This window comes from Crocuta crocuta, unplaced genomic scaffold (assembly GCF_008692635.1).
Source record: "Crocuta crocuta isolate KB4526 unplaced genomic scaffold, BGI_CrCroc_1.0 scaffold131, whole genome shotgun sequence".
NCBI classification, from domain to species: domain Eukaryota; kingdom Metazoa; phylum Chordata; class Mammalia; order Carnivora; family Hyaenidae; genus Crocuta; species Crocuta crocuta.
Window position 1 is genome coordinate 17,175,181 of NW_027528977.1, and position 25,949 is coordinate 17,201,129.

A 25,949-nucleotide genomic window follows, 5' to 3' on the forward strand; every position below is an offset into this window, starting at 1 on the left:
AATGAAATTATAAAGGTAAAGGTTTTAGCACAGAGCTTGGTATATCATATATGTTCAATAAATAGTGGCTCTTGTAGTTCATGTTGATATGGTTGCTATTACACACATTAAAATTAGTGGTAGGCTTTTCTCTGGGACAAAGTTGTAAGTGCAGGTTATTTCTCTTTGCCTCATTTCCAGGTCAGGAAAAAACCCCACAAGCCTATCCTGTTTCAAGTTAAAAACAAAACAAAACAAAACAAAACAAAACAACTCCAGTATCCTCAGTGTATGATTGCATCCAAGAACCCAACAATCCTAAGTTGGTCTGGGTAAGTGAGGGGAAAACCCACTGAAGTTAAGGGCAATTCTGAGGAGAAGAGGTAGAACAAATGGTGGCTTTTTCTCTTGGACAGAATTGTACTTGAGCATGTTAACTTAATAAGGGAATCTCAATTGTTTTAGATATCACTGTTTTCTGAGAGCTGGGCATTGGCTGGGAATTGAGAAGCAGATACACACTTGAAATATGTAATAGAGTTTTCCTTTGCATTCTAGAACTCTTTAGAATTGAAAACAGCTGAGGTGTTGGGGACCGTGGATCACCAGGGGTTCAGTGGCCATTTATACTAAACAGTAGTGGCAGACACTCAGAAAATTAATTTGGTGCTTCAAGACACTCTGGGGAAAGCTCCAACTAATTTTAGAAGATTGGCTGCCAAAGAAGCATTTTGGTCCCCAGAAAACGAAAGGGCTTGTCCCTCTTGCTCACCTGTGCGAGAAGGAGAGAGTTATGTAGGGACTCTGTTTCTAGGTACAAATTGGCATGGAAACTCAGCCATGAACCTGTACTTGAATGGCTGCCTCTGCTTTGTTAAGAAGACATGGCAAATCCAGAGACAGATGTTTTTCTGTTTCGGCAGCCTCTGTATGTCTTAAAGGATTTGCATAGGGGAACATATAGGGGATGCCAGGTAGGGATGTCTGGGAAGGCCAGTGATCCTTTTCACGGTCCACTGCTCATCTGCTCGTAAGGCAGAAATCATACCCCTCCACCCTAGGAGCAACAGAAGCAGCAGAGCCTCTGTGCAAGGGGATATACATTTGGATCCAGCTGTCTATGTTGCATGCTTCCTGGATGCACCTGGATTCTCACTGATCAGCATCATTTCCGTCTGCCCAGGAAAAGCAAGGCAGCAGGCTTAGCCTTCACCTCAGAGAAAATAGTGAACTTAAAAAAAACTCCTTCCACATTGGAGAGAAAAGGGGAAAAGAAGATACATCTTGTTTTTTACTGTTTCGATGCTTTAAGCTCCTATTATTACATTTGTTTTTCTCAAACCAGTAGAAGATCATGGGGGGAAGGAAATAGTGTTTAGGCGACAGTAACTGGAAATAGCTCTTCTTGGGAGGAGGGAGGCTACTGTCAAATACTCAGTGAATTCAAGAATGAATCATTATCACCCAGTGGAATCAGGGTGTCACACAAACCTATGCTTCCCTTGCTTTCTTCCTCTGGAACATCCTCTTTATTCTACTTCACCTATCACAGAAGGATGTTGTGGGCTAGTGCTGGGAAAATATCACCATGTTGCTAAGGCAAAAACTGACTGGTACCATGTTGAAATCTGCTGAAAATGCACCTGGGGTTTCTCCAGTTAGATGGGAACAGTGCTTCTCAAAGTGTGGTGCTGGGACCAGCAGCATCAATGTCACCTGGGAGCTTGTTAAAAATGCACATTCTTGGGCTCCATCCCAGGCCTCCTGAGTCAGAACCTCAGGGGCGGGGCCTGGAAATCTGCATTTTAACCAGCTCTCCGGGGGATCCAGATGTCTGCTCTGTGTGAGAACCATTGCTTTAGGATTAAGTCCTGAACCTCTCTAAAAGGGCTTTGAAGGCCCTGCATTATCTGGTCCTGTCCATTTCTCCCTCTCAACTCACATCACGTCGGGCTCTGCTCCCTAAGCTTCAGCCATACTGCCTTGATGGGTTCTAGAACCCAGCTTGGATCTTCCTCTTGGCCTTCTGTAGCAACTTCTCCCTAAACAACACTCACTGCACCCTGGCAAAAGCCATTCATCCTGGGGTTAGCCGGCACTCTGGGGCAAAGCACTCTGACAAAAAGTCAGAGGCTTTTTGACTTCCAGTCCAGGGTTCCTCCCCACTAGGTGATGTCATGGCACCACCCAGTCCCCCTCCTATAGGGCTCCCTGCCTCACCTCACTTCCAATTCATCCTTTGTTTCAAGCAGTGGGTCTCAACCTGGTGTGCATTAGAATTGGCTGAGAGTTCTGAAAAATCTTGATGCTAGGTTGCACCCCAATTAAATCAAATCTCTGAGGATAAGACTCTGGCAGCAGTACTTTTATTTTTTTGAGTTCCCCAAGTGATTCCTGTGTGCGGCTGAGAGTGAGAACCAGCGGTTTAATGCCCATCATCCCTGGAGCCTGTAAGCCTCACGAGTGCAAAGACTCTGACTCTGTTGTGTATGGCTGTTTTCCCAGCACCCACCCCAGCGCCTAGCATTAAAGGTATTTGTTGAATGAATGCATAAATAGACTGTGTGTGGTGTTTCTGCTGTTTCACTGTGCCCTTGATTCAGCAGCCAGGTAAAAGTAAAAACTCCCTGCAGTCCACACCCCAAGCCCCTGGCTGGATGGCACTTCTCCAAGCAAAAGAAACAGCTGGTTGTAGCACAGGGTCCAAAACCAAGCTGATGACAGCGGCTGTCGATGAGTGCCAGAGTAGGTCCATGCCTTTCAACTTGGAAGAAGCTGATGCCTCCTGACTGAAAGAGACAGAATAGAGCACCCAGCGAGGTAGAAGAGAACACGTTGGTAGATTAAGAGGGTGACAAGAGTCACACAACGGCAGGGATGACAATAATAAGAGAAAGTCCAATGGTTTAATTTGGTTCTTGGAGGATAATCAAGTTGTTGTACCTTGTGCACCTTATTCCCACAGCTGTCCGGCAAATAATGAATGTAGTACCTACCCGGTATGGAAATAGGGACAAAGGCGCGACTTTGATTTCTTATTTGTTATTTTTAACCATCCAATTTCTACACCCACTGAGCATCCTTATAGCCACAGGAGGGTCATAAAAATACAAATAACATCGAGGAGGCCTGTAGGCACGGACTCGTTACTTACTGCAGGGCTGATGGCTCTCTTTTAACTAGGGTAAAATCAGGCCAATGATAAATTGCTGTGTATTTGGTTGTTGTTGCTGTGTGTAGCACAACTTTAGGAAATGTAAGGAAACCACTGAATATTTGTGTCTTATAGATGGTAAAAGAGCTAGGCCAAGAATCCATCCTAAGATGCTTTATATATAATGGCAACAATAACAGCAAACCCCCAATGTAGACATTTCTGTGTGCCTGACACTCTTTTACATGCCTGGCATGCATTAGCCCATTTCATCATTGCACCTTATACTGTAGGGACTATTATTATCCCTGTTTCACAGGTGAGGAAATAGAGGCACAGAGAAATTAAGTAACTTGGCCAAAGTTGCAGAGTTGGTTAGTGGTGGAGCCAGGATTTGACACCAGGCAGACAGACTCGGTAGCCTCTGTTCAACCAGAGTGACTGATGGTCCTCGTTTACCTAAAACTGTCTTGGGTTTTAGCACTAAAAGTCCTGAATCCCAGGAAACTTCTTATTCCTGGGCAACCTGGATAACTGATCATCATCAAGGACAGGGAGTGAGCACTGGGCTCTTTTCATTGGTGACTACAGAGGTGGAAGGTAGGGATGGAGGTAAAGGCCTCCAAGGGCAAGGAGGAGGGCACCCAAAACATACTGGTGTCTCCTCAGGCCAAAGCCCCAGGTCAGCTCAGTTGTCACAGGGCAGACTTGGGATGTAAAAGCAGTGGGCTCTGGATCTAGGCTGCCTGGGTTCAAATCCTGGCTCTACCCCTTGGCTGTATGATCTTGGGTAAAAATGATAACTCCTTCATTCCTTACTTTCTTCATCTGTAAAGCTAGGGCAGTAAGGTCCATATTAAAGGCAACATGTAGAAATTGGTGGGGTTTAAAACAGAAAATACATATTACATGCTTAGCATGATGTATACGTATATGTAAATACATCTAGTAATATACAAGATGTGTAAATTGTAAGTAAATGCACATACTAAATGTGTCAAAACTGACAGCTATTATTATTGTTGTTGTTTAAAGTAACCTCAAAAGGTAGCAGAAAGGTCTATGTGGCTCAGGGAATTCTTCCATTTGCGCTTGGCAATGAGGAGGCACTGTATGCTATGGTTTAAAACAGGATCGGTATAGTCCGTATAGCAAAGACCCCAGGAAGATGCCCTCCAAAGACTGAAATGGAAATGAGAGAAATGAGGTAATTTCCTGAGAGTTCCAGGAGTAAGATCATCACATAATGGATGTGACATGTTATCCAAAGAAGTCCCCCTAAAATCTAGGAGGTATGTGAGGTGAAACCGAAGGACCGCAGGGAGTACATCTCAACCAGGCTCAGAAAAGTATGTTAACAGAGAGGGGTCTGCATGGGGTGTGGAAAGGGGGCTATTGAGGGATTTGGGGCAGAGGAGTGACTTGATCTGACTTGAATTTCTAAAGGATTTCTTTGTGCTGGGAGAAAAGACTGAGGATGGGCAAGGATAGAGTTTGAGAGGATGTCCAGGAGGAGGCCATATGGATAATCTCTGTAAGCCATAGTGGTGGCTTCGTGGGGCATGGGGGTGCCCTGATACTGTGACCCAACACGGCAGGGCTAATTCTATATGTTTTTAGGGTTCCCCACACATCTCTTCAACAGGAAAAACTTGTGGGATAGATGTGGAACAGAGGATAAAACATACTACCCATAGATTAGCACTCTGATGATATGATTAAATTAAGAATACCAATTAAACTCTTGAGGTGGGAATCAGCAAATAAATAAGGTTGAAGAGGCTGGGTTTTGTGGTAATTCTGCCCTTGTCTCCGTGTTACTTTTCCGTATTAAAGGCAACATGTAGAAGTGAAGGGAAAGGGTAGCATGAGTGGAGGAGAGCAGAGAATCACAGTCACCCAGGCTCGCTCCCCAGGTTCAGGGCTGCCAAAGTAACACGGAACGGCTCCAGCAAATGACCTCTCTGACTTTCTTGATGTGATGACTTCAGACCAAGAGGCTGCATTTAGTCTGCCAGCTTCATCTAGTTCTTCTTGGCAACAGAGCTTCCTTGGGCCAGCCCCAAACACCCTCCCAGGTTATTGTAGCTGGACTTTTAATCCCTTTGCATTCTGTTTATCCCTATAGATCAGCTTGAAACATCTGAATTGCAGCATTCAAACACACTTAAAAAGCTCTATGTATCTATCCATCACCTATTAATTATCCACCTCTGTATATAAATATGTACATATATTTATATTTACTAATTTGTCAAGACTTCCTTACAAACTAGTCCCTCCACATCTTCTGAAGACTTGTTCTCAAAACACTACGTATCAAATGACCTCATACAGTAGCTGTATTTTATTTTGTTTTATGTTACCTTCTACCTGTATAGAAATACTAAAAACATTTCAATCTCTCCTTTGCTTCTTCACCTTCTTTTCTTTCCTCTGGCTGAAATGGCATCTTCCAGCCCCACCCTTGTTTATTAATCCAGCACCTTCTCTCACTCACGCCATCCTGTCCTCGTGACCCAAGTAACTCTGAGTCATGAACTTTTCCTGTTCTTTGAAACTCTATATGCATATATTGTTTTAGTCCTTTTCTTAACATAGTTTTTAGGTGACCAAGGACTTGGGGGGAGGTCACTGGTTGTTACGTGTTCTTTACAAATTTTGCAACGAGTCTCATTCAGGAAGTACATTTATGTGTGGCACAGTATGAAAAATAAGGAGGTTTCTGTTTTCTGAAAAAATATAGAATGGGAGTCAGAATTTTAAAAATCTGGCCTATGCTATTGTTAGGTGCTATTCTTCCATTTTGCATAATGAATGTGCCCCTAGGAAGGTGAGAGAGAGCTTCCTCTTCGAAATCCTCTCATTTACAGAGAAACAAAAATCCCTCCTTTCAAATGTATTTCAAACATGCAAAACAGCAGCATGTTTCTGTTAAGTCACATTTTAGCTAAATGTATAATTGAATGGTGAATGGGACTTGCTACTCGGCTGTTAACCTGCAGAGTTTCCACACACACACACACACACACACACACACACACACACACACACTCCCAAATTGCAGCAGAGCAATCCCCAGGAGGCAGAAAGCATGACTGATTTTTCCAATAAAGCTGAAAAATCGATAATCCTTGTAGATGGAATGCTCGCATCTCTAACCACCTCAGAATTTCATCTCACTCTGCTATCCCTCCCCAACAATCTTCTGTCTCTGCCCTGGCACATGTCACCAATTCCATACTGCCAGGATTTAGCCCGAGTTCTATTCCAGTTCTACTGAACGTACCTCTTAGAGAGGCCCTGCAATGCGTCTTGATTTAGAGATGCTTGGTTTTATGTGGCTCTGGGAAATGTTGTTTAGCTTTTCCGGAGCTCCAATAAGTTCTGATGTATGGCCGTGCATGCCTGCATGATTAATGGCACATACAAGGACTTGGAGCCTTCAGAGGTCACCCTGTGTGTACTGAATAATACAGCGCAGATCCAAAAATACCCTTGGATGAGAATCCTGGCTCCTCACAAATTCAATGGCATTGCTTGCTTTAGTTGACATTGCCTGAGACTTGGTGCCTCTCACTGACTATGCTTCTAAGAAAAGTCACCTCCCTCAAACAGACATTTCTAAGATAAAAGGGGCATCATTTTGGTTTCTTGGTTAGTTCTCTATCAAGTATCAGAGGTTCCAGGATAAGTAAGAAGGCTGGGGGAACTAGAAGGCTGATATACTAGGCTCTGACAGGACGTCCAAGTCCATGGTGGCCAGGCCATGGTGTGAAGCAAATTAAGCATCTGTGCAAAATATGCTATAGTGTGCAATGCTGTGGTTGAGAATTTAAATGCACCAAAGTCAAGAGATTCGAAATGATGGTTCCCACAGCAACTATAACTCAGTTCTCTGGTGAATATAAAATTAACTTTATTGCAAAACATGCTGTTCAATTTACGCCTTAATATAGTCATGGCAGAGTTACAGTTGCTGTGAGAACGCTAACTCGGAATTGTTTTGAATAATTAATTTAATGAAAAGTTGGTGGAAATGTGAACTCTGATAGAAAGTCAACTTAAATTTAGAGAAGTTGGCCAATTATGTCTATGCTGAGGGGTGATGATTCATTTTGGGAATCTGAAATAACTTAGTGCACTCTTTGGCCTGGAGGGCACTGATAAAGCAGAGAACCCCAAAATACACTAACAGGGGGATTGTCCTCCGTCACTGAGAAACACTCCTGCTGGTGGGGACTTTACCAATAGATGAGGGTGCCCATACACTCTGATTTCACTGCTGGCTTCCTAAGTAACCCTCTTGCCCCAACTACCTGGGGTCAAAGCAGGCTCTACTTGGGCTCTGTCAAGCAAACGGAGGAGTAGAGGTCACTTCCCCTTGTCACTGACGTTTAAGACTAATGCCAACTGCTTTCCCTCTCTTAGCCAGTTTTCTTACCTGGAGGATGATGAGGACAATTTCCACCTCACAAAATGGAGATGAGGATTAGATGTGAGAACATGTGTTAAGAATTTAGCACTGGGGTTGGCAACTTTTATGGCCAGTACTCAATAACTGTTAGCTGTTATTATCTGAAAAGGGAATTCAGTAGATCAGTAAACTCCAAACATGTGCAAAACCAATTCTTTGGCCTGTCTTGTTATTTCCTTCCAAATTGATTTGATAGAAACCTGAACCAGCAGGCAGGGGGGTGATAAAGACAGAAGCATGAGCTGGCAGAAAGTTTCATAAGCAGGAGTTTGTCTTCAGTAAAGATACTTGAGACCACTTCTTTTGAAGTTCTGGAAACAAACCAATCTATCATCTCTTCTACCAGATGAAAATTTCTCCTTCCCCTACCCCCCACCCCCAGCATCTCCTTCCCCACAAACCATTTTAGATCTTTTCCTCCTAATTCCTCTCCTCATCATGAAGTTTTAATGTCATAGATATACTCTATATCTGTTTATTTATTGCATACATATTTGTGTTTTATACATGAAAAGGGTAAGAGTTTTTCACTCCTCCAAAGAATTACTTTTCATTCTGTTTGGGCTGACATTGCCCTCATTTTGAATGTATGCACTAGATTATAGGCCAACACATCCCCTGTTCAAGTCCTCATGCTCTAAACCTCAGGAGAAACCCTTCATTTACTTGGTCATTTCCTTTGCTGTTCCTTCTTCAGATCTAGCTCTTGACTTCTAGCAAATGGGCTCTTTAACTCATGGTAGCTTCTCACTATATTCTTCCCAACTATTCTCCTCTTTTTCTTTCTCTTAAATGATTCGGGAGGGTCATGTCCAGAGAATCTCAAGCCAGCTAGCACTCATTGAGCACGTGAGGTGTTCCTGTTCCAACGCAGGGGATATTTAGGTTCTTTCTGGATATGATGTTTTGCTGCTGAGTGCCAGGGTTGGACAAACGAAAAGAACTGTCCCTTCCAGAGAACATCTTTCTTGGGAGGCACTGTCAGGGTTTTAATAGAAAGGGGCAAAGCCACAGCCTGGGAGGAAAAACAAATGAAAAGGAATCCCCCCAGCAGCGTGCATTTCTAGCTTCTGATTCCATTCCCAGCTTGCCTTTAACTACCTTATGTACCAGCCTCATGCTGTTTTCAGGGCCTCTACCTCCTTCCCCTCAAAGTCTTGGCTTGCGGCTTTTTACCTCACTGTGATCAGTATCAGTAACATTTTAATGTCTCCTACAAGACATGATTTTATAACCTTGCAATCATTTGCTTTTACTGCTCAGAAAATATTTTAAAGCTGCATTACTTAGTGTAACCCCATCTCACCAGTGATGGAAGAGAAACTTAAATGTCAAGGTAGAGCTGTCCTAGTATGTGGAGATCAGTCAGACGCAACTTTAAAGTTACTTGTTGGTTTGGCCAGGTACTCAGCTAAACCTGGAACTTTACTTTGGCTTCTGAAACACAAGCATGGCTGTGAGTGGAAACTGCAATGGCTGAACTCCCTGTTGACCTGGGAGTTTGCTTACTTCAGCTTCCCTGAGTTTCACTGTTTGCCTTTAGGAGTCAGTTTAACCCAAAGTTCAGTTCAGCCAGGTGGGCTTGAATTTGCTGGCAGACCTGCCATGAGGATCACCTGCGCTGGCATTCTGTACACTATACAACAGGCTGTACTGGATTTGGAAGCATTGAGAATGCCAGGGGCTTCCCTTTTTTGAACTTCTAGAATATCACCTTGGGGCTATTATGACAGAGATGTCCCCAACATGATGCCCCTTTAACTGCCAAGAATGAATGTTTGTGTGTGTATGTGAAAAATACAAATGATGATTTGTCTGAGTGATTCTTTGACAGGCATGATGAAGGAACATAAAGAGAAGCCTTGGCTGACCTTTGAAAGCTTCCATTGTGAATAGTCAAATGAAAATCACAAGTTGATTCCTCCCAAGGCAGCAAAAAAGCTACCTTTTTATATAGTCAGGTATAAAGAAATACATATCTGAGTATATAAAGAGATGATTTTTTAAAAATCTATATACTTCAAAAATATTTAGTATTGATTTTGGTCTATTGGGACAAGCCAAAACAGACTGGCTGATTCTCAATGTTCAATCAGTTGCACGTCTGACTGGATGGAGGAGAGATTTCCAGGGGTTTTCCATGGGATCTTTAAAGTTCTCATTCCCAGAAAAGGCAGTTTCATTGGACTCTACCGAAGAGTGTCCTGATTTGTGGGATCAGATGCGAAGCTGGTGGGCATGACAGCCTTTGTAGCTCCAGTGTCAGTAAGTCTAGTTAGCTCTTCAGCACATGCATTTACAATGGCCAGGTGTTTTCTGGGTTTGCATCTGCCTCTGAAGGACGTTTACGGCATGCTTGCATGCAGAGAATATGAATGATTGTAGTAGAACATCATGCTGGGAACTGTTCCCAGGAATCAGTAGCCTGATCTGAGACAATTTGGAAAGAAGAGCAAGGCAATCTAGAAAACAGAGGATACTTGTGCTCTGCTGTCCTGGGAAAAAGATCAACAGGTTTACACTGCTGTACTGGAGTCTTCTCTCTGGGTCATGCCTGCAAAGCCCAAGGAATTCCCCTGAGTAGAGGACACAGAGCATATATGTCCATAAAGCAGAGGAAAAGGGGGAGGAAGGGAGATGGTGTAGCAGAGTCCTTGAACCCAGTCTAGAGGGGAAAATGACTGTGGTGGAGTTCCAATCACTCCTGGCCAATAGAACTTTCTTGGGTGTTCTACCCATGGTAATTCAGAGAAGATCTTTGTTTCTGGCTCTCCACTGCACTGCTCTGGCTTCTATCCCTGATTTCCACAGCCACTCCTGTTAATTCTCTGTGGCCAAGGAGAGGGTGCATATGTCAGCTCTGTAAGGGTAAGGCTTCTCCTTCACAGTTGTAATTCTATCTGCTTAAGGAAGAGAAGGGAGATAGGGGCCCCAGGCGGCATGAATTATTGGGCACTGTTAGTAAAATACAGATATCCAGAATCCTACAGAAACCTATTTGGAGTTTCTAGGTTGTGAGCATTTGCGAGGGTAGCATTTCAGAGCATGGCATCACACCAATGACCAATGCAGAGACGTGTTGTAATGGGTGCAGATGAACCATGCTAGGCCTGCCAAGAAGTCAGATGGGCACACAAACACATGCATGCACACATAGACATGTACACACTCACACGCACGACAGGAATTAGTCACTGGCTCAGTTCGCTCATATATATTGTTGAGATCTGGGGCTTAGCCATCAACTGGAGCAGATGGAAGGAAGATAAGCCAAAAAGGGCAGCAGAGGAGGCAGTAATGGGAAACCTTGTCTGTGCTTCTTGAATGCTGTAATTTGCCAATTGTGTAGACCATGGATTTAAACCAATAAGTCAACCTAGCTGCCTGCATAAAATACCTTAAGGCTGTTCACTGTATGTTTTGGGGCAATAGCTACCTGCTTGCCTCATGGGCTTATTGTGAGGTTGACTGAGGCAACACAAAGTCTTTTGAGCTCCTTAGAGAAAATTCACTTTGTAAGTGCAAAGGATCACCATTATACCCTGGCAGTGAGACTCCCACCAACAAAAACCAGTTACCAGGAGATTTGGGGCATCAAAGAAAAGAAGCCAAAGCTGTCCCAGTCTCATTCCAGGCAAATGATGTTCCCTAACTCAGTACTAATCTTGCACTGGAGCTTAGTGTCAGTGGCCACAGATGGGTGATCCATTTGGCCCCCAGCCCTGCCTGAATGGCTTGCATAGCATTTCAACAAATTTTGAATTGCTTGCCAACATTTGAAAATTGGGAGAGTATGCATAACAATCCTGATATCTGGCTTCTATTGAAAAACTGGAAAATTTAGTAAAACTAGGTTTTCATTTCTATATGGCAACACTCAGTGGGAGGTGGGCCATGTCTACCCTCCACAGAAGGGGCCTTCACTCTTCAGTTTATTGCCATTCCCTGAGGTCTTACACCCCTTCTAGTGCACTCACGTGTATTTTTTTTTTTTAAAGAAAGGCCGACTGCCACATGCAGTGCCTCATTTGGATGTGTCTGGAGTCTTGGAAGCCTGATCACCTTATATTCTTCTACAAATGCATCTTGAGAGCTTGTTTGGAGAATCCAGTAGGGGTGTGTGGCTACTCTTATATTCTTGACCCAAGAATGGTCCTCTTCTATTGGGGAAGGTTGTTCTCTCTGACCAAGCATGCAGCTTTGGGAGGGATGCACATGGAGCAGTGAGGGAGGAAGGGGATGCCCACCTAGGCAGCCAGATCAGCTGAATCAACCCTGACAATCAATGGGGTGACAGATGTCGCAGCCGGATCTCCCTCACATCTATGTACATTGTTCTTGCCTCACCCACATAGGGGTATTTGAGTTTACAGTTCTTTCTGTGGGTTCTTCCTTCTCTTCCCTTCCCACAGTCACTGAAGATACCTAATTCACAGTGCCCTCATCATACCAACTCCCCTAACAGAGGAAAGGCCTGCCCAACCACCTCATGCCAGGGGAGAAGGAAAGAGAATTTGGTTTATTCCACATCTTCCCTTGCCAGTAATTCCACCTTAAAACCTCAAGTTTTTCTTACTTACAGATGCCCAAGCAATAATCCAACTAAATTAGATCACAAGCATTGGAAGGTTTTCATAATAAATAAAAATATAGATATAGCTAAGACAAGATGAGATTTAATTAATGAGTGTTATTTAACAGAACAAGTTGTGCCATATATGGAGGATTAAAAGATAAAAACGGATTGGAGGGAAAATCAAATTTTAATGAGTTGCTATCTTCATTTGATTTAACTAAATTTCTTCCGCTGTTGAAAATATTAACACTTATGAGGGAGTCATTTGTGTGTATCCACGCAGTTTGATACCTGACTGCTTTCTTTTATGTAATTACATTGTGTTACAAATGAATTTAAACTACCATTGGAAGTTTAAGTCTTCCATCTTTACATTGATCTCCCTGGGAAGCTGTTAGCAAGAAACAGTGTTGAAAAGAAACCAAAAACGACTGGCAGAAACACCAGAAAGGGTGTCTTGGATTAGAAAACAGCAAAGTCTCCTGTGGGCAAAAAGACAGCTGAGGTCTGAAGTTCCTTGGACTGTTACCAGTCTCTGTGCCAATCACTTCCTTCTTACCCCTGTCAGCCCAGGGACTCATCCGGGGGAAGCATATGTTACACCCAGCACACATTAGGTGCTCAGTCAATTGTTCATGAATGAATGAATGAATGAATGAATGAATGAATGAATGCAGTTGTCATTGCTCAGCTGGAAATAGATAGAGGAGGTGTGAAGCTTAGACATGGCATAGGATGATACGCATTTGGCTTTCTTATTTATATTTGTAACAGTCATGTTCCTGCAACCGGCAGTCAGATCCTCACTAGAGCATTTCTCTATCTCTCCCTGCTTTGCTCTTATTCCCTGTGTTCTTTTTTCTTACGGGCATGGAATCTACATGCTCCGGTGAGATTCTCTGTTGGGGCCAGACATCTGGGTTAACACAGGCTGTTTAGCACCCTGGCCTCTCTTTTGGGAGTTCTGGGCCCCATGCATGGCTGTATGCCACTGCTACTTCTTTTCATAAATATCCACTCTGCAAAGATGCATTGAGGAAACTCCAGTAAGGGCATGAAGGTGTGGTGTTGATGCTTTTTAAACTAACATTTATGGAGCATCAAGCACTGTGTTAAATGCTTCACTGGTAAGTGAAGTGCTCCCAAAATTAGGACATAGGTATTACCATTCCCAGTTTCCAGTTGGGAAGAATGGAGGTACTGTAGGTACGGAACTTGCCAAAGATCACACAACTTGCAGTGGATGGGGGCTGAATTTGAAACCAGGTCTGTTTGATTCTAAAGCTCATGCATCTAACTCCTTTGCTACATAATTCCCTCACCAGCCCCACCCTATGAAAGCATGCACAATAACTACAATAGTAAAGCACTCACAGTGAGTGTTAATAGTTAGCAAGGAGGGAGGATGTTACATTCTACAAACACAGGAAATATTGGGAGGTTGGAGTGGGTGTTGATGGGTATTATGTATTTCAAGCTGTTTAATTCTGGGTAGACTAGTTTCTGTGCTAGGCTTCTGGATGATATGATAACATTTCCTGTATCAGACCCCAAGAGAACAGGTCTGTAAGTGAATGCATACAGATCTTTCTTGGTTCCATTAAATGGAAATAAAAAGTTAAATTAGTTCATATTCAGAGTCTGGTGAGAAGCCGATAGCAACATGCTTAAGGGACCCAACTCAACTTGCCTGCATTCCCTGGATTAATAGGAAAAAGCTCATTTCTCTTACCACCTCTAATATCTTCTTCAATCTCTCTCCCTATTCATGGGAATTGCTATCATCAGTGACATTTGGGCTTCCTGGGCTCACATATACCTAATGTAGAGAAACAATCTCACTGCCTATTGCCAGGATGCTCTCTGCAAAGCAGAAGCCACTGCCTTGAGTTTTGTGTCATTAGAGAGAGTATGTTTCAGTGCAGTAGCGTGACCGGTGATTGACAGCTTGCTAACTTGTTGGAATGAAATCAGGTACAAACGTTTCCTCTGTGCTTCTGAGGTGGTTATTTTATAATCTCTGGGAGCCCCCACCCTGACATTGTTTCTAGACAACTAGACAGGGCTGTCTGGCAATCCCTCTTGAAGTTCAAGCATAATTTTAAAAATAAAGAAATGCAATTCACACTTATCAGAGCCTATCGCTCTGCTTACAGCTCTAGACAGATGACCCTTCTGAGCCAAGTTCTAACCAACTTCACTGCTAATTTGACCAGGTGCTGCTACAGCTAAATTTGGAAACTGTGGGCCAGGATTCTCAGCAATTTAAATCCCTATGGATGGCAATTTTGTGGGACTTTTTGTCTCTAGAGCATCGGTTAACCCCTCCTTTTTCTGGGGTCTGGTGGGATGTGGTTTCTGTAATGTATAGTTTGTGCTTATGTGGCATTGGGGGTCACAGACAATTAGAGTGAGCCACCCTAAAGAGCCATGCCAGAAACTGCTGGAAACCTGGAGTCTAAGGGACATGGAAGCAGGTACCTCTCCACTCCTTTTGCAACAAAACTCGTAACAAGATGGGGGATAACAAACAGGGGCTCTCTGACCTGCAGTTGAGCTGGCTGAAAATGGAAGCAATGCTGAACCTAAGTGAGAAGGAAAAAGATTTTCTCAAAGAGTGGGTTGTGTAGACGATAGGGGTCCTAACTGATCTGAATTGGAATTTAGAGGCTGGGTGTGTGTGAAGAAAGTGAGAACCTNGCAAAAAGGATCCTGTGTTCCCTGTTCTATAGGCCAGCTGTGGGAAAAAACCCTGATGTGTGAGAGATGTGCTAGAGGCAAAAAACAAACAGCTGTTTTCTCAAAGGACTTCGGAACCAGCTGATAAAGATCCCCAGTGTGGAGGAGTGTGGTGTACACATAGCAGGGCTTCAGTTGAGTGGGCACTGAGGGTGTTGGGTGGCAAACCCCTGGTAGTAAGGGAAATACTGTGGGGCTCCCCTGAAGTGAATTCTGTAAGCAGCAGGTCTCCATGAGGGGACCAAGCTGAAGAATCTGAATGGGCTGAACACAAGCATTCTAGGAATGTTTGGGATGAGAGTGGGGAGTGAGCTTTCTATCTAGTTGGGGTGAGCCATGAAATTGAAGAGATGATATAAATGATTCCTTACTTGTGAGACAGACTTGTAGGGCTTAGGGTGATTTGGGTTCCATCAGTCTTGGAATAGAACCTATGACAGGCTAGAGTGTGTCCCTGTTCTATTTTAGGAATGTCTTGTGTCACCTACCCGTCTCGTTTTGACTGTCATCCCACCTCACTTGGAAAGTTATAAAAACCTCTGCTAAATTAATCTCCTTGTTTGACCCTTGTTGGCCAGGAGTTGTCAAACACATCTTCACTGATCTGGGAACAGAAAGCAAGTTATACCACCACGGATCACAGAATGAGGTTGCTTGTGGAGAATCCCATGGTGCAAGTTACAGGAAAAGACTGAGAAGTCTCCTTAAGGATCTTAATAATAATAATAATAATAATAAAACCCAGCTAGTAGCTTTTAATTACTTTGCAGATGTTTCCTCCTATCACTGAGGACCAAACAGGCCTCCCCCTTATTGATTACAATGAAAATATGCTTTTAAAAACAAACGCTTTATTTAAAACTAGGGATATTTTTTTAATTAGAGGAAAGATTAACTAAAAGCATTTTCTCTTGTAATTTAATCCATTCTAATTATCCTGAGAATGTTTATGATGAAATACTTAACTTTCTCCTAGTTGCTATTTCGTGTGGTTTCTTTCTTTATTGCCCATGAAGGGAAAAGCTCAGAGGCGGTCAATGGCATGGTGGCCTTCTGTGGGTCTACTTATAATGATGCATTCAAATGCATGATGAAAAGGATGAGGAGGAAATCAATAAACCCTGACTGTGGAGGTTGTTTGAAATGTTGGTACCCTGTTTTCCAAAGGCAATGAAGACAAGACTTTTAAAAAGAGCTTGTGAAATAGAGCGCTATGAAAGAAGTGTTTGGTATAAGATTGAACCCTATTAGGAAGGCAACTTGGGAGGAAATGCAAAATCTGTTTCTTACATAAACATCTGGGATACTCTGTATGGCTCCTGATAACCCAGGAGATGAGCAAGGAATTGCAAAGAATCCCCAGATGTTACCCACGGGTGTTGCTCCAAAGAGTCATGCAATTGCAGTACGGGAGGAATGAGGGTAATTGCGCAGTTCACTGGGCTGAGTAGGGAGAATCAGTGCAATTCTTGAGTCTCCAAAAGGCATGTGTAACCCAACTGAGTTCAGAGTTGAGCCTCCCTGGATTATTCTTGGAACCCAGAGTCATGAGGAATGGGAAAGGAGCCTGAAAAGGTAATCTAAGAGACACTGCCCTGGCGGCATCCTCAACATGAGAAATGCCAGGTTCCTTCTTAAAGGAAGGCAGTGTTCTTCTAAACTCCTGTAGAGTATGTCTGTGGTCCCTAGTTTGAGGAATGCTGGCTTAAAAGAATTGAAGTTTATCCTATTCAATAATAACATAATTCCAAACTAATACTTCAAAGGAAAAGACTTTTCTTTTGAACTGTACTTATAAAAATGAAACCCAGAATTAAAAGCAAATTCTCATAGATCTCTTGGCTTCTCTGGAATGTGTCCAAAAAATCTAGATGGAGAAATTTTGGTTGAAGGAAACAAACCCCAGTTTCATAATAAGTCTCCAATAACACGAGGATATTCAGATGTTTAAATCCATGTGTAAATGGGCTGTTTGGTAAAATAAGCAAGTTCGATTTCCAGGTAAGAGAGCTAGTTTATATTTCTCTGTAAGAACCAGAAACAAATGAGTTACAGAATAAAACTTTGCTTGGGAAATTGATAGTGGGTAGGTGTTATTTTTGAAATGCTACTAACTGCTTGATGGGTTGGAGGCAGTATATAGGGAAGGCAGATTGAAGGTACACAGAAATGTCTTAACGACAAGTTTATTTTGATAATCTTTCCTTGCTTTTATCTTACTGTGGTAATAGATAATGATGGTGGTGATGGGCCTGGGGGATGATGATATGATGATGATGATGACATTAGCTCACATTTGCTTGGCTCTTGCTTTATGGTAGGCACTGTGCCGGTACTTCGCATATAACCCAATGAGGTAGGTCATCTTTTAAGTATTCCCATTTACAGACAAAGAAACTGAGGCACACAAAGGCGAGGAAACCTGCTAGGATTTGATCTCAGATAGACTGACATGTAAGCCTGTATGTTAAATGCTTCTTTATGCTTGCCTTGCCCTGAATCCAAGTGAAATGGAGATAGATAGATGAACCTCTACTTAACACCCATTTTTTAAATCAACCAACACAAATATAAAGGAATAAAGTGGATTCTGATTATTCAGCCTATGTAAGGAAGTTTTTAAATGCAGAAAAAAATGCCATAGTTAACCAGATATAAATTGGACCTGAGATGCTACAGATGAGATGAGCAGATAGACAAACTAACAAAAAAGTACCATCAATTATCCTTAACCATTCAAAAAAGCATCATCAGCAGAGCCAATGATACCCTGTATCTAGTCCTCTCACGTAAAGTGTATATTATAGGATCCTACAGGGAATCCCTCCCTGTGCCTTACAGAAGAGAGAAAGGTTTTAATGTGCTAAAGTGGTCCATTCATATAATTTTGCATTAGAGTAATAAAATTCCGGAGATGGACCAGTCCTTAGAGATCATCTTATCCAAGTGTGTTCTAAATTCAGTTGGCCACATTCTGCTTTCGTGATATTTGCAATATCTGCACTGTTATTTACTTAATATTTTTCTTTAAATTTACTCAGGCTTGATACTGCTACCCACTTTTGCCACATTCCTTAGCAATAATACCAGCATATTCATGAGTTTGATGAGGTAGTTATAGTTTTTCCAAATACATATTTTTAAACACTCTTTGTAACTATTCAACAAACATATTTGCATGCCAATGAAAAGCATTTCATGTCTGTGGACTATACTCTGTAAAGTGATTATATGGCCCAAACCCCTCATTGACAGCAGGAAGAAACAGGCTGGGAATGGGTGATTACCCAAGAGCACCCAGAACGTCTGTGGCAGAGTCAAGCCTGGAACACAGATTTCCCCCTTCCTCTATCAATCAGCTCTTCACAACAGCACAACAAATCAGACAGAGTGATGGGCAAATGTCCATCACAAATATCTAAGGGAGCTCAGATCTCTAGGATCCTCTTTGTGTTCCTTTCCTTTTCATGTAAATTCTTGAGGGCATTTTGTGGGGTCTGAGAACCACAAACTTGGAAGGAACTGGTTCTTAATAGACAGAACAGTTGATTCTTTGCAAAAGCTCGAGTGACAGAGCACTCACTGCTTAACACGAGGGCAGAGCTTCTCCCCCTGCTGCTTTTCCTTTCAACAGCTCTTATTCTTACATGCTTTCCTTTGAGTGTACAATCTTCCTCATGCTAATTCTCACCCATGGGTTTTTGTCCTAAGAGTCCCTAACTGGTCCAGTTATTTGCTCTTGTGAAGTCAGTTATACTCCAAATTAAGGTATTTACTTGTTGGGTCAGGCTCCGGCACAGTGGGCCACAGGCTGGTACCTCAACGGGATCCTCTAAAAGACATTAAGGGTATGGCACATGAATGCTCCAAGTCACTGTCTCCCCACAGGTCTAAAACATCAAGGTTCCTTCCACACTTTTCTTTGTGGGCATATATTACTAAATCACATAGGAAACAGTACCAAAAAAAAAAGCCATTTCCACTTGAACAGCCCCACATGGTCCTAGGAATCGATCCTCATGATTCTGAAATGCAAATGGAGGTCAGGATCACACAGACAAAATAACCATTATATGAATGGTTGAACCATTAAGTTAGGGTGAGCCTTATGTTTGTCTATGTAGTCTATTTTCCAACTAATGCTTAAAGCCCTTCATCAATATCTAGGCCAAGAAAAGAAACTTTCTTGTGATGAGAATCTGATTACTTGTAAGGCAATTTTCTCTTTTCATTTTATTTTACTTGTTGGAGTGAGTTGAAAAAGTGTTCCTGTAACTCCTACCTTCCAGTCCTGGGTAGACAGCCTGACCCAGACTCAAAGAGAACTTCTGAGCATGTGGTGGTTCCTGATCTTCAATGAGGAGGCTCACATTTTGGGTACATTGTAGGGGGAAAAAATCAGAAGTAGGAAATCTTTTGTACCCCACTAAAAGTTTGCCTGTAATCTTTAACAGTGAAAGACCATCCCATCAGGTTTTCACTTCACAAAAGAATGGAGCTCCTAGCATAGGTTCTATTAACAGCCCCCACAGGAATAGGTTAATTAACCAATCAGAGAATTAGCTGCTCCCATAGACCTGGTGGTAAGGATGGCTCCACAGTGGCTAATTTCATCTCAACTTGATCTCATTGTGGAGTCATGAAAGCTCGAATGTTCAAGGATAATAGCTACAAGAAAAATGTTTCCATGACTAAGAATGAAACTGGAATGAGATGCAGAAGCAGCTGTATTCAGCCTGAAGTTGGTTAATTTTGATAGTCACTTCCTTCCCATCTTGTTCCCTGTAGCTCTCAAGCTCTCTCCCTGTTGGACTGTGACCCTGTCTACTTCTGATGACAATCACTTAATCAGAACATCAGATTGTCGCACGGCTGGTTTTACCTTGGGTAAAGATTCATTTTCCTTATTAACATCACAAGAACCTATTTCTTTCCCCAACCAATTAAAGAGGAAAAATAGAAGGGCCCCAGTGCAACAGAAGGAAAAGAAAACTGTTCTGACTTTTGGCACATAGCAGGTCACTCAGCCCCACACGGTCCTAGGAATCGAGTCCTCATGATCCTGAAATGCAGTTGGAGGTCAGGACCACACATACAAAATAAGCAAGTTGTAACAACCATTATAGGCATTGCTCACTACCCAGGCATCAACCAGTTCCTGTAGGGTGGGTGCCTGGTGGTGGTGGATTTATTCTGTGGGTGTGTTAGTATTACTAGTATTACTCAAAGTGGATGTCTAGACAGCCCACATTCAGCAGATAATAGCAACAATCCTTAATTAGCATGTAGTTTACTGGCTTACATTCTGCAGCAAAATGTTTTTTCTCCCTGTATTTTGCTCAATGATTCTGTAGGCAAAACACACTAACAATTACCCCATTTCTTTAAAACAGACACTTGTCTGAGTTTACTGTAGTTCACAGTGGTTTTTGACCTATTCTGTAGTCCCTTTATGCCTTGGTGGCATGGTCTTTGGATGGCCATCTGAGGTTCAATTCCCAGTTTAGTAAGGGGTGGCAGGTGATAGCAACAACAACCCATTTTAGGATTATGTTTAAAGAATAAAACTAATCTAACCACACAATGTGCCTTCTGATTTATTCATAAGAGTAAACTGCAGCTTATCCAAATAATACTAATATATTCCAAAGATAAACATGAATTGTGCTTCATTTGGATTCAAAGCATATTTCTTATCTATACAATTCTGTAGGTTTTAGCCATACCTTATATTTAACTTGTTGGAAAAATGGAATATAAGAATGATTGCTTGGTAGAATCTACTCTACCAATGTGTTAACTCTAACAGTTAACATTGAAATGTTATACCTTACATTTAAATCTTTAGTAATATGTCCTAAACTTCCAAATATAAAAAATAATAATTCAGTTGAAAATTCCAGATATGCACTTGATCAAACATGGATATATTCTACTTGATTTTCAGAAGTCCATGTTTTTATCCTCACTTCCCTCCTCCACTCCCCTATCTTCTTGCTTCCTCCAGCAAAATAAATATGACCCACAAATAATGGTACAAGTTGTTCAGGTGACTGTTGGTAATGATCCTAAAAAAACCCCATCTCATCACAACCCTTTGGAAATAGGCTGCAGACAACCCTTGTGCCCCAACACTAACCACCAGGCTCTGCCTTACCCCAAATTTCCACCATTGTTTGCAGACTGGGTGCCATTTCATTCTTATTTACTCTTTTCAAAATATAGCATTTGAGAGTTTGCTTGGAAAGGACCAAAAAGCCTCTCTTTCTTCTCTGTCAGTATCCCTGAGGAGGAGGACCGATTCTGAGCTTGTAAATTGTGGCATTTACTTAAAATGAATTGACAGGAGTGTCTGCTCAAAATAAAAGTCTAAAACTCTACACACAGTCTTGGAGGCCAGAGGTTGAAAAGCAAAAGAAGCAATTATGTACATCCAAACATCTCTAGATTCTGAATAGCACATCTCAACAACCAAGGTATGCTTGGCTTTTTTAGAGCAAGTCCCAGTGAACATAACCATGAGGATACAACACTTATCTAGAAATGAAACCAGTGAGCCCTAATTCCTCACAAGAAAAGACTTTGGTGATAAATACTTTATAACTTACATACAGCAAACTCAACAGTCACAACAGATCACAGTTCTGGACAAGACACTTGCCTGGACCCAAACTCCCTTCTTTGATAGCTTTACCTGACACATGAATTTACGCGTTCTCTATGTCTCCCAAGAGGTCATGTATCATAGTGCACACACATGTAAAACTTGAACCAGATACTTTAAGGAACAGAAACACCTTTTCCCAATCCATCTCACCCACAAGACTGCTAGAATGAAATAACTCCTGTGTTCTCTTTTTGGCCATATCCCCTTCATTTCCTACTGAGACTAGAGGTGCTATCATCCCGTTTCATCTTCAAAGGCTCCAGACACACTTCAATTCAACCATTATTTTCTCCCTACTCCCACACTGGACCACTTCCCTTTCTCTGACAGCCTTCAAATCACAGATGAAGGCCTTTTCCTAAAGTAAACATTGACCAGCCTCTTTCTTCTCTTCTCTCTCCATCAAGCCCTGTGTAACTCTCCAATTCAGGGATTGGCCAATTGTTCCCATAAAGGGCCAGGTAACACATGGTTCTGTGGACCATGTAGTCTTTGTAGCAATCACTCAACACTAAGATGCAGTATGCAAGCTAACAGTATATCAATGAATGGGTGTGGCTGTCCTGAAAAAATACTTTGTTTAATGGACATTGAAATTTGAGTTTAATCATTATGTGTCAGAAAATATCTCTTAATTTTTTTCAATACTTAATCAACATAAAGACTATTCTTAGTTTGGAAGCCATATTAAAAAAAAAAAGGCAGCAGGTCAAATATGGCCCCTTCGACCATAGTTTTCCAAACTCTATTCCAATCCATCTGAGTTATGCTCTTGTGAGCTATTCCCAGAGTGAGGATGAGTTGTAGGTAGGGGAGAGCTAGCAGGCATCATGGTAGGGGAAACAAACCCTCAGCAGACATGGAAAGGGAGACCAAGGGGAAGGTGAGGCTAGATGATGTGAATTGAAAGAAAGTAGGATTTTCTACCTAAAGGTTATTGGTTGGCAAGAGCTCTTTTTCTTTTCTTTTCTCTTTTCTTTTCTTTTCTTTTCTTTTCTTTTCTTTTCTTTTCTTTCTTTCTTTTTATTTTCAGGGGAGCAGATTAGGGTAATGGAGGTATGGGGATGGGGGAGAGTCTTTAAATCACACTGTGCATGCAAAAGTACATCAAGAGGAACACCCCTGAAGAGTGGAAGCTATTGGTAAGAATTATAAACTGTCTTGGTAGTGGGCTGTGCACATCCCTCTCTTGAGAGTTTTCTGAATTATCCCCCAGACTCTGCAGGGAACAGAAGATGAAAGCAGCTGCAGGGGAGCAGGATCTGGAGCATCATTGAGAGATTGCAGAAACAATTCACTGCCAACAGACTGTCCCGGCAGGGTCCCAGTGCTATAGTCATGGCCTAGATTGGCACGCTGCCCCTCAGATACCCAATTAGATGGAAATGGGGGTAAATCTAACGCAGAAAGCACTTTTTCTCTGCTTAACCACTCAAATGAACAGCATGGGAAATTGAGTCTGACCTCATGAGTCAGCTCTGGACAAGCTCCTAACCCTGTCTCTCCCTCCAGGTACCCAATCTATTGACTGGGGTCTTGGGACTAGGACAGAAGGGAGGGCCCCAAACTTGATGGCTAGATTCAAAGGTAACTCCAAGAAGGCAGGTCAGTAGTCTGCTTGGAAACTTCTCTGAGAATTTCCTTGCAAGTGAGTGTATTAGTCAACTTGACAATGAATTCAATGCAACAAAAGCAAAAACTAGAGGTAAAATGATACTCAAGTTGACAACTTCATAACTCTGACTGAGGGATGTGGAAATCCAAAGAGTGTTGGCTACCATCTCTTCAAAGGGATCACTGGATATATTCAATCCAGTATTGTCCTACTCTAAGCCACAACATTGACAAAAAGCAATCGAAATCAAAACTAAGGAAATTTGGGAACTATTACTTCTCAAGAAAGGAAACAATATTAAGAAAATCTCCATCAAAAAACTTACAGAGAGGTGGCTGAGTGAGAATGACATGGGACTAGAGGAGAAGACATTGAAAGGTGGTGGAGGTGATGGGGAAGGTCAAGAGCTCAAGTACCATACCTTGCCTTGGGAAGTGAGAGGATGCTTAAACCTATGCCAGTGGTACCTGGCTACCCAGGAAACCTGGGAGTCCTGCCTCTATTTAACCTGGTCTAAAACAAGTGTGTTTAGTTGTTGCCGGCAAGTAGGGATCCAGTGATCCATCCAGCTGGGAGGGTATTCAACAAGGAGGGACTTGCAGACCACAGTCATGTAGGGTGCTTGAAACCTCCAGATCCTGACAATTTCCCATGCATGTGCATTTCTCCCTCCCTGAATCAGTAATTTGGATGGATTTCCTGCTCTGGTTTGTTCCTTTCCTCCCAATCTGTAATTCTGGAAAGAAGGGAAAGACGTTTCTAGTTGAGGACCCTGTTTTTCCCTTCTCAATTCCCATGAAGATTTGGAGAGGCAGCAGGAATGTTGTAGAGCACTCATGTCCCTGAAGGAACAGCCAGTTGCAATGCACGATCATCACTATAGATCTACGATTTATGAAAATAAAGCAATATGTGCCTGTTTCGGTGCCTGCCGTTTGCCTACCAATGGTGCAGTGTTCACCATTCCAGCCCTCTCGGCATTCACATTTGCCATCTTTACAGGTCCCGTGCTCAATGCAGCGGGGGTGGCACACGCGCTGGTCACAAGCTGCGCCTGTCCAGCCCTCTTCACAGCGGCAGGCTCCCCCGATGCAGACGCCGTGAGTGCCACAGTCTACTGAGCACACTTCTGGAAGAAAAACAATGATTACAGCTCAACACCACAGCTGGCAAAACCCTCCAGTGGAGGCCAGATCACACACGTGGCCTGGGTCCCTGGAGCAGGCCCCAAGGCCCAGCAGGTGCATCACCTTGGGAGGCCTGTCTCTCCACTGACTGGGTACTAACTTATTGTTATGTAGTTTCTAGAGCAGTGGTTCTCACAGTAGGGTCTCTGGACCTGCAGCACCTCCATCACCTGGGAATTTGTTAGAAATGCAAATTCTTGTGCCTTGCTTGGACCTCCTTGGAAACTCTGGGCATGGGGCTCAGAAATTTGTTTTCACAAATCCTCCAGGTGGTTTTGATGTGCACTAGAGTGTGAGAACAAGCCACTGCTCTAGAGGTTGAAGCCATCCCAGGAGAAGTCACACAGGGGCCATCCAGTATGGCAAAGCTACCCAGGAGGTGCCATCTGAAAAGATATATGTGCATCCTGACTCCCTAGCCAGCTGGGATTTTTTTCCCTGTTGAGAGCCTGAACTGACCACAGGCCAGTTGGGAACCCCACAGCTCCAGTCCCATAATGATTGCAGACTCACCCATCGGCACCCAGATTGGCACCTTGTGGCAATGATGATCACTATGATTGTGCTGCATTTACAGAGCATCTTTCTCAAAGGAGCTCAAAGTCTTTTGTGCTTGGGGAGGAGACAGACAGACAGATAAACACTCTCTGGCGTTCCAGACCTCTCACTCGAGGACAAGCACGTGCCAGACATTCATCCTTACGACAGACTGCTGAGGGAGGCATGGCTCATCGTGCCAGGGGAGGGAGGAGGGAAAACTCAGTCAGAAGGGGCAGTGACTCACTCAAAGTCACACAGCATGTCGGTTGGGCCTCGGATGGAGGGCTTCCCCTTCCCCATCCTCTGCAGAGCTTGGCCTGGACCACCAGCATCAGTGTGGAAGCCAGAGGCAAGTGGGCTGAGAAGGCGTCTCAAAATAGCCCATTTTAACTGACTCTTTTTTTTTCTTTTTGGAATGAAATATTCATTTCTTTCCCATTGTAGGCAAAGCTTAACATATATTCCCTTCCTGATTGCCATGGAAATCTGACAGCTGTCTCACTACCCAGAGGAAGGGGGTGGAATGATGATCGTTTGCTTGGATAGGCACTTGTCACTGTGAATGGAACCACTCTCAGGTAGGTTGGGACTGTCTTGAACTGTTGAACCGTTCCCTTTTAGGGTCACTCGGGAGGTAAGACACATACTCTTAATTTTAGGAAAATAAAGTGTATAGCGCAACTTCATTATTTTCCTGTCACTGGAGTATTGCAGAGCTTTATAACATGTTCACACAGCACCCCAAGGGAGCCTCTTTTCTGTTTTATAGAACGTTCCATTCAGTTTGTCTGGGACTGAATTGTTCTGTTTTGTTTTCTGGTACCTTTAGGGACTGTACATAAGAAAACCTATAATGAAAATGGAAGCATCCCTCCCGGGCCCCTCATCCATTTGCAGTGATGGAACAAACGAGGCACAAGAACATGCGGTATTTGTGTGTGTGTGTGTGTGTGTGTGTGTGTGTGTGTGTGTTTCAGGATCATACACTTCATGACTGAGGAGAAGAGAGTATGAT

At 42.8% G+C, this 25,949-nt stretch overlaps 1 protein-coding gene across 2 annotated transcripts in view; it reads right to left on the reverse strand.

The window, feature by feature from the left end:
* TENM2 (teneurin transmembrane protein 2) overlaps positions 1–25,949 on the reverse strand; it is a 3,267,991-nt gene that overhangs the window by 124,146 nt on the left and 3,117,896 nt on the right. Inside the window, exon 25 of one of the 2 annotated variants that reach the window (XM_077757352.1) lies at positions 24,151–24,336. In XM_077757352.1, coding sequence (XP_077613478.1) covers positions 24,151–24,336 — 186 coding nt within the window. Of the gene's footprint in view, positions 1–24,123; positions 24,337–25,949 lie in introns of both variants that reach the window. The other variant, XM_077757353.1, reaches the window with a different exon arrangement.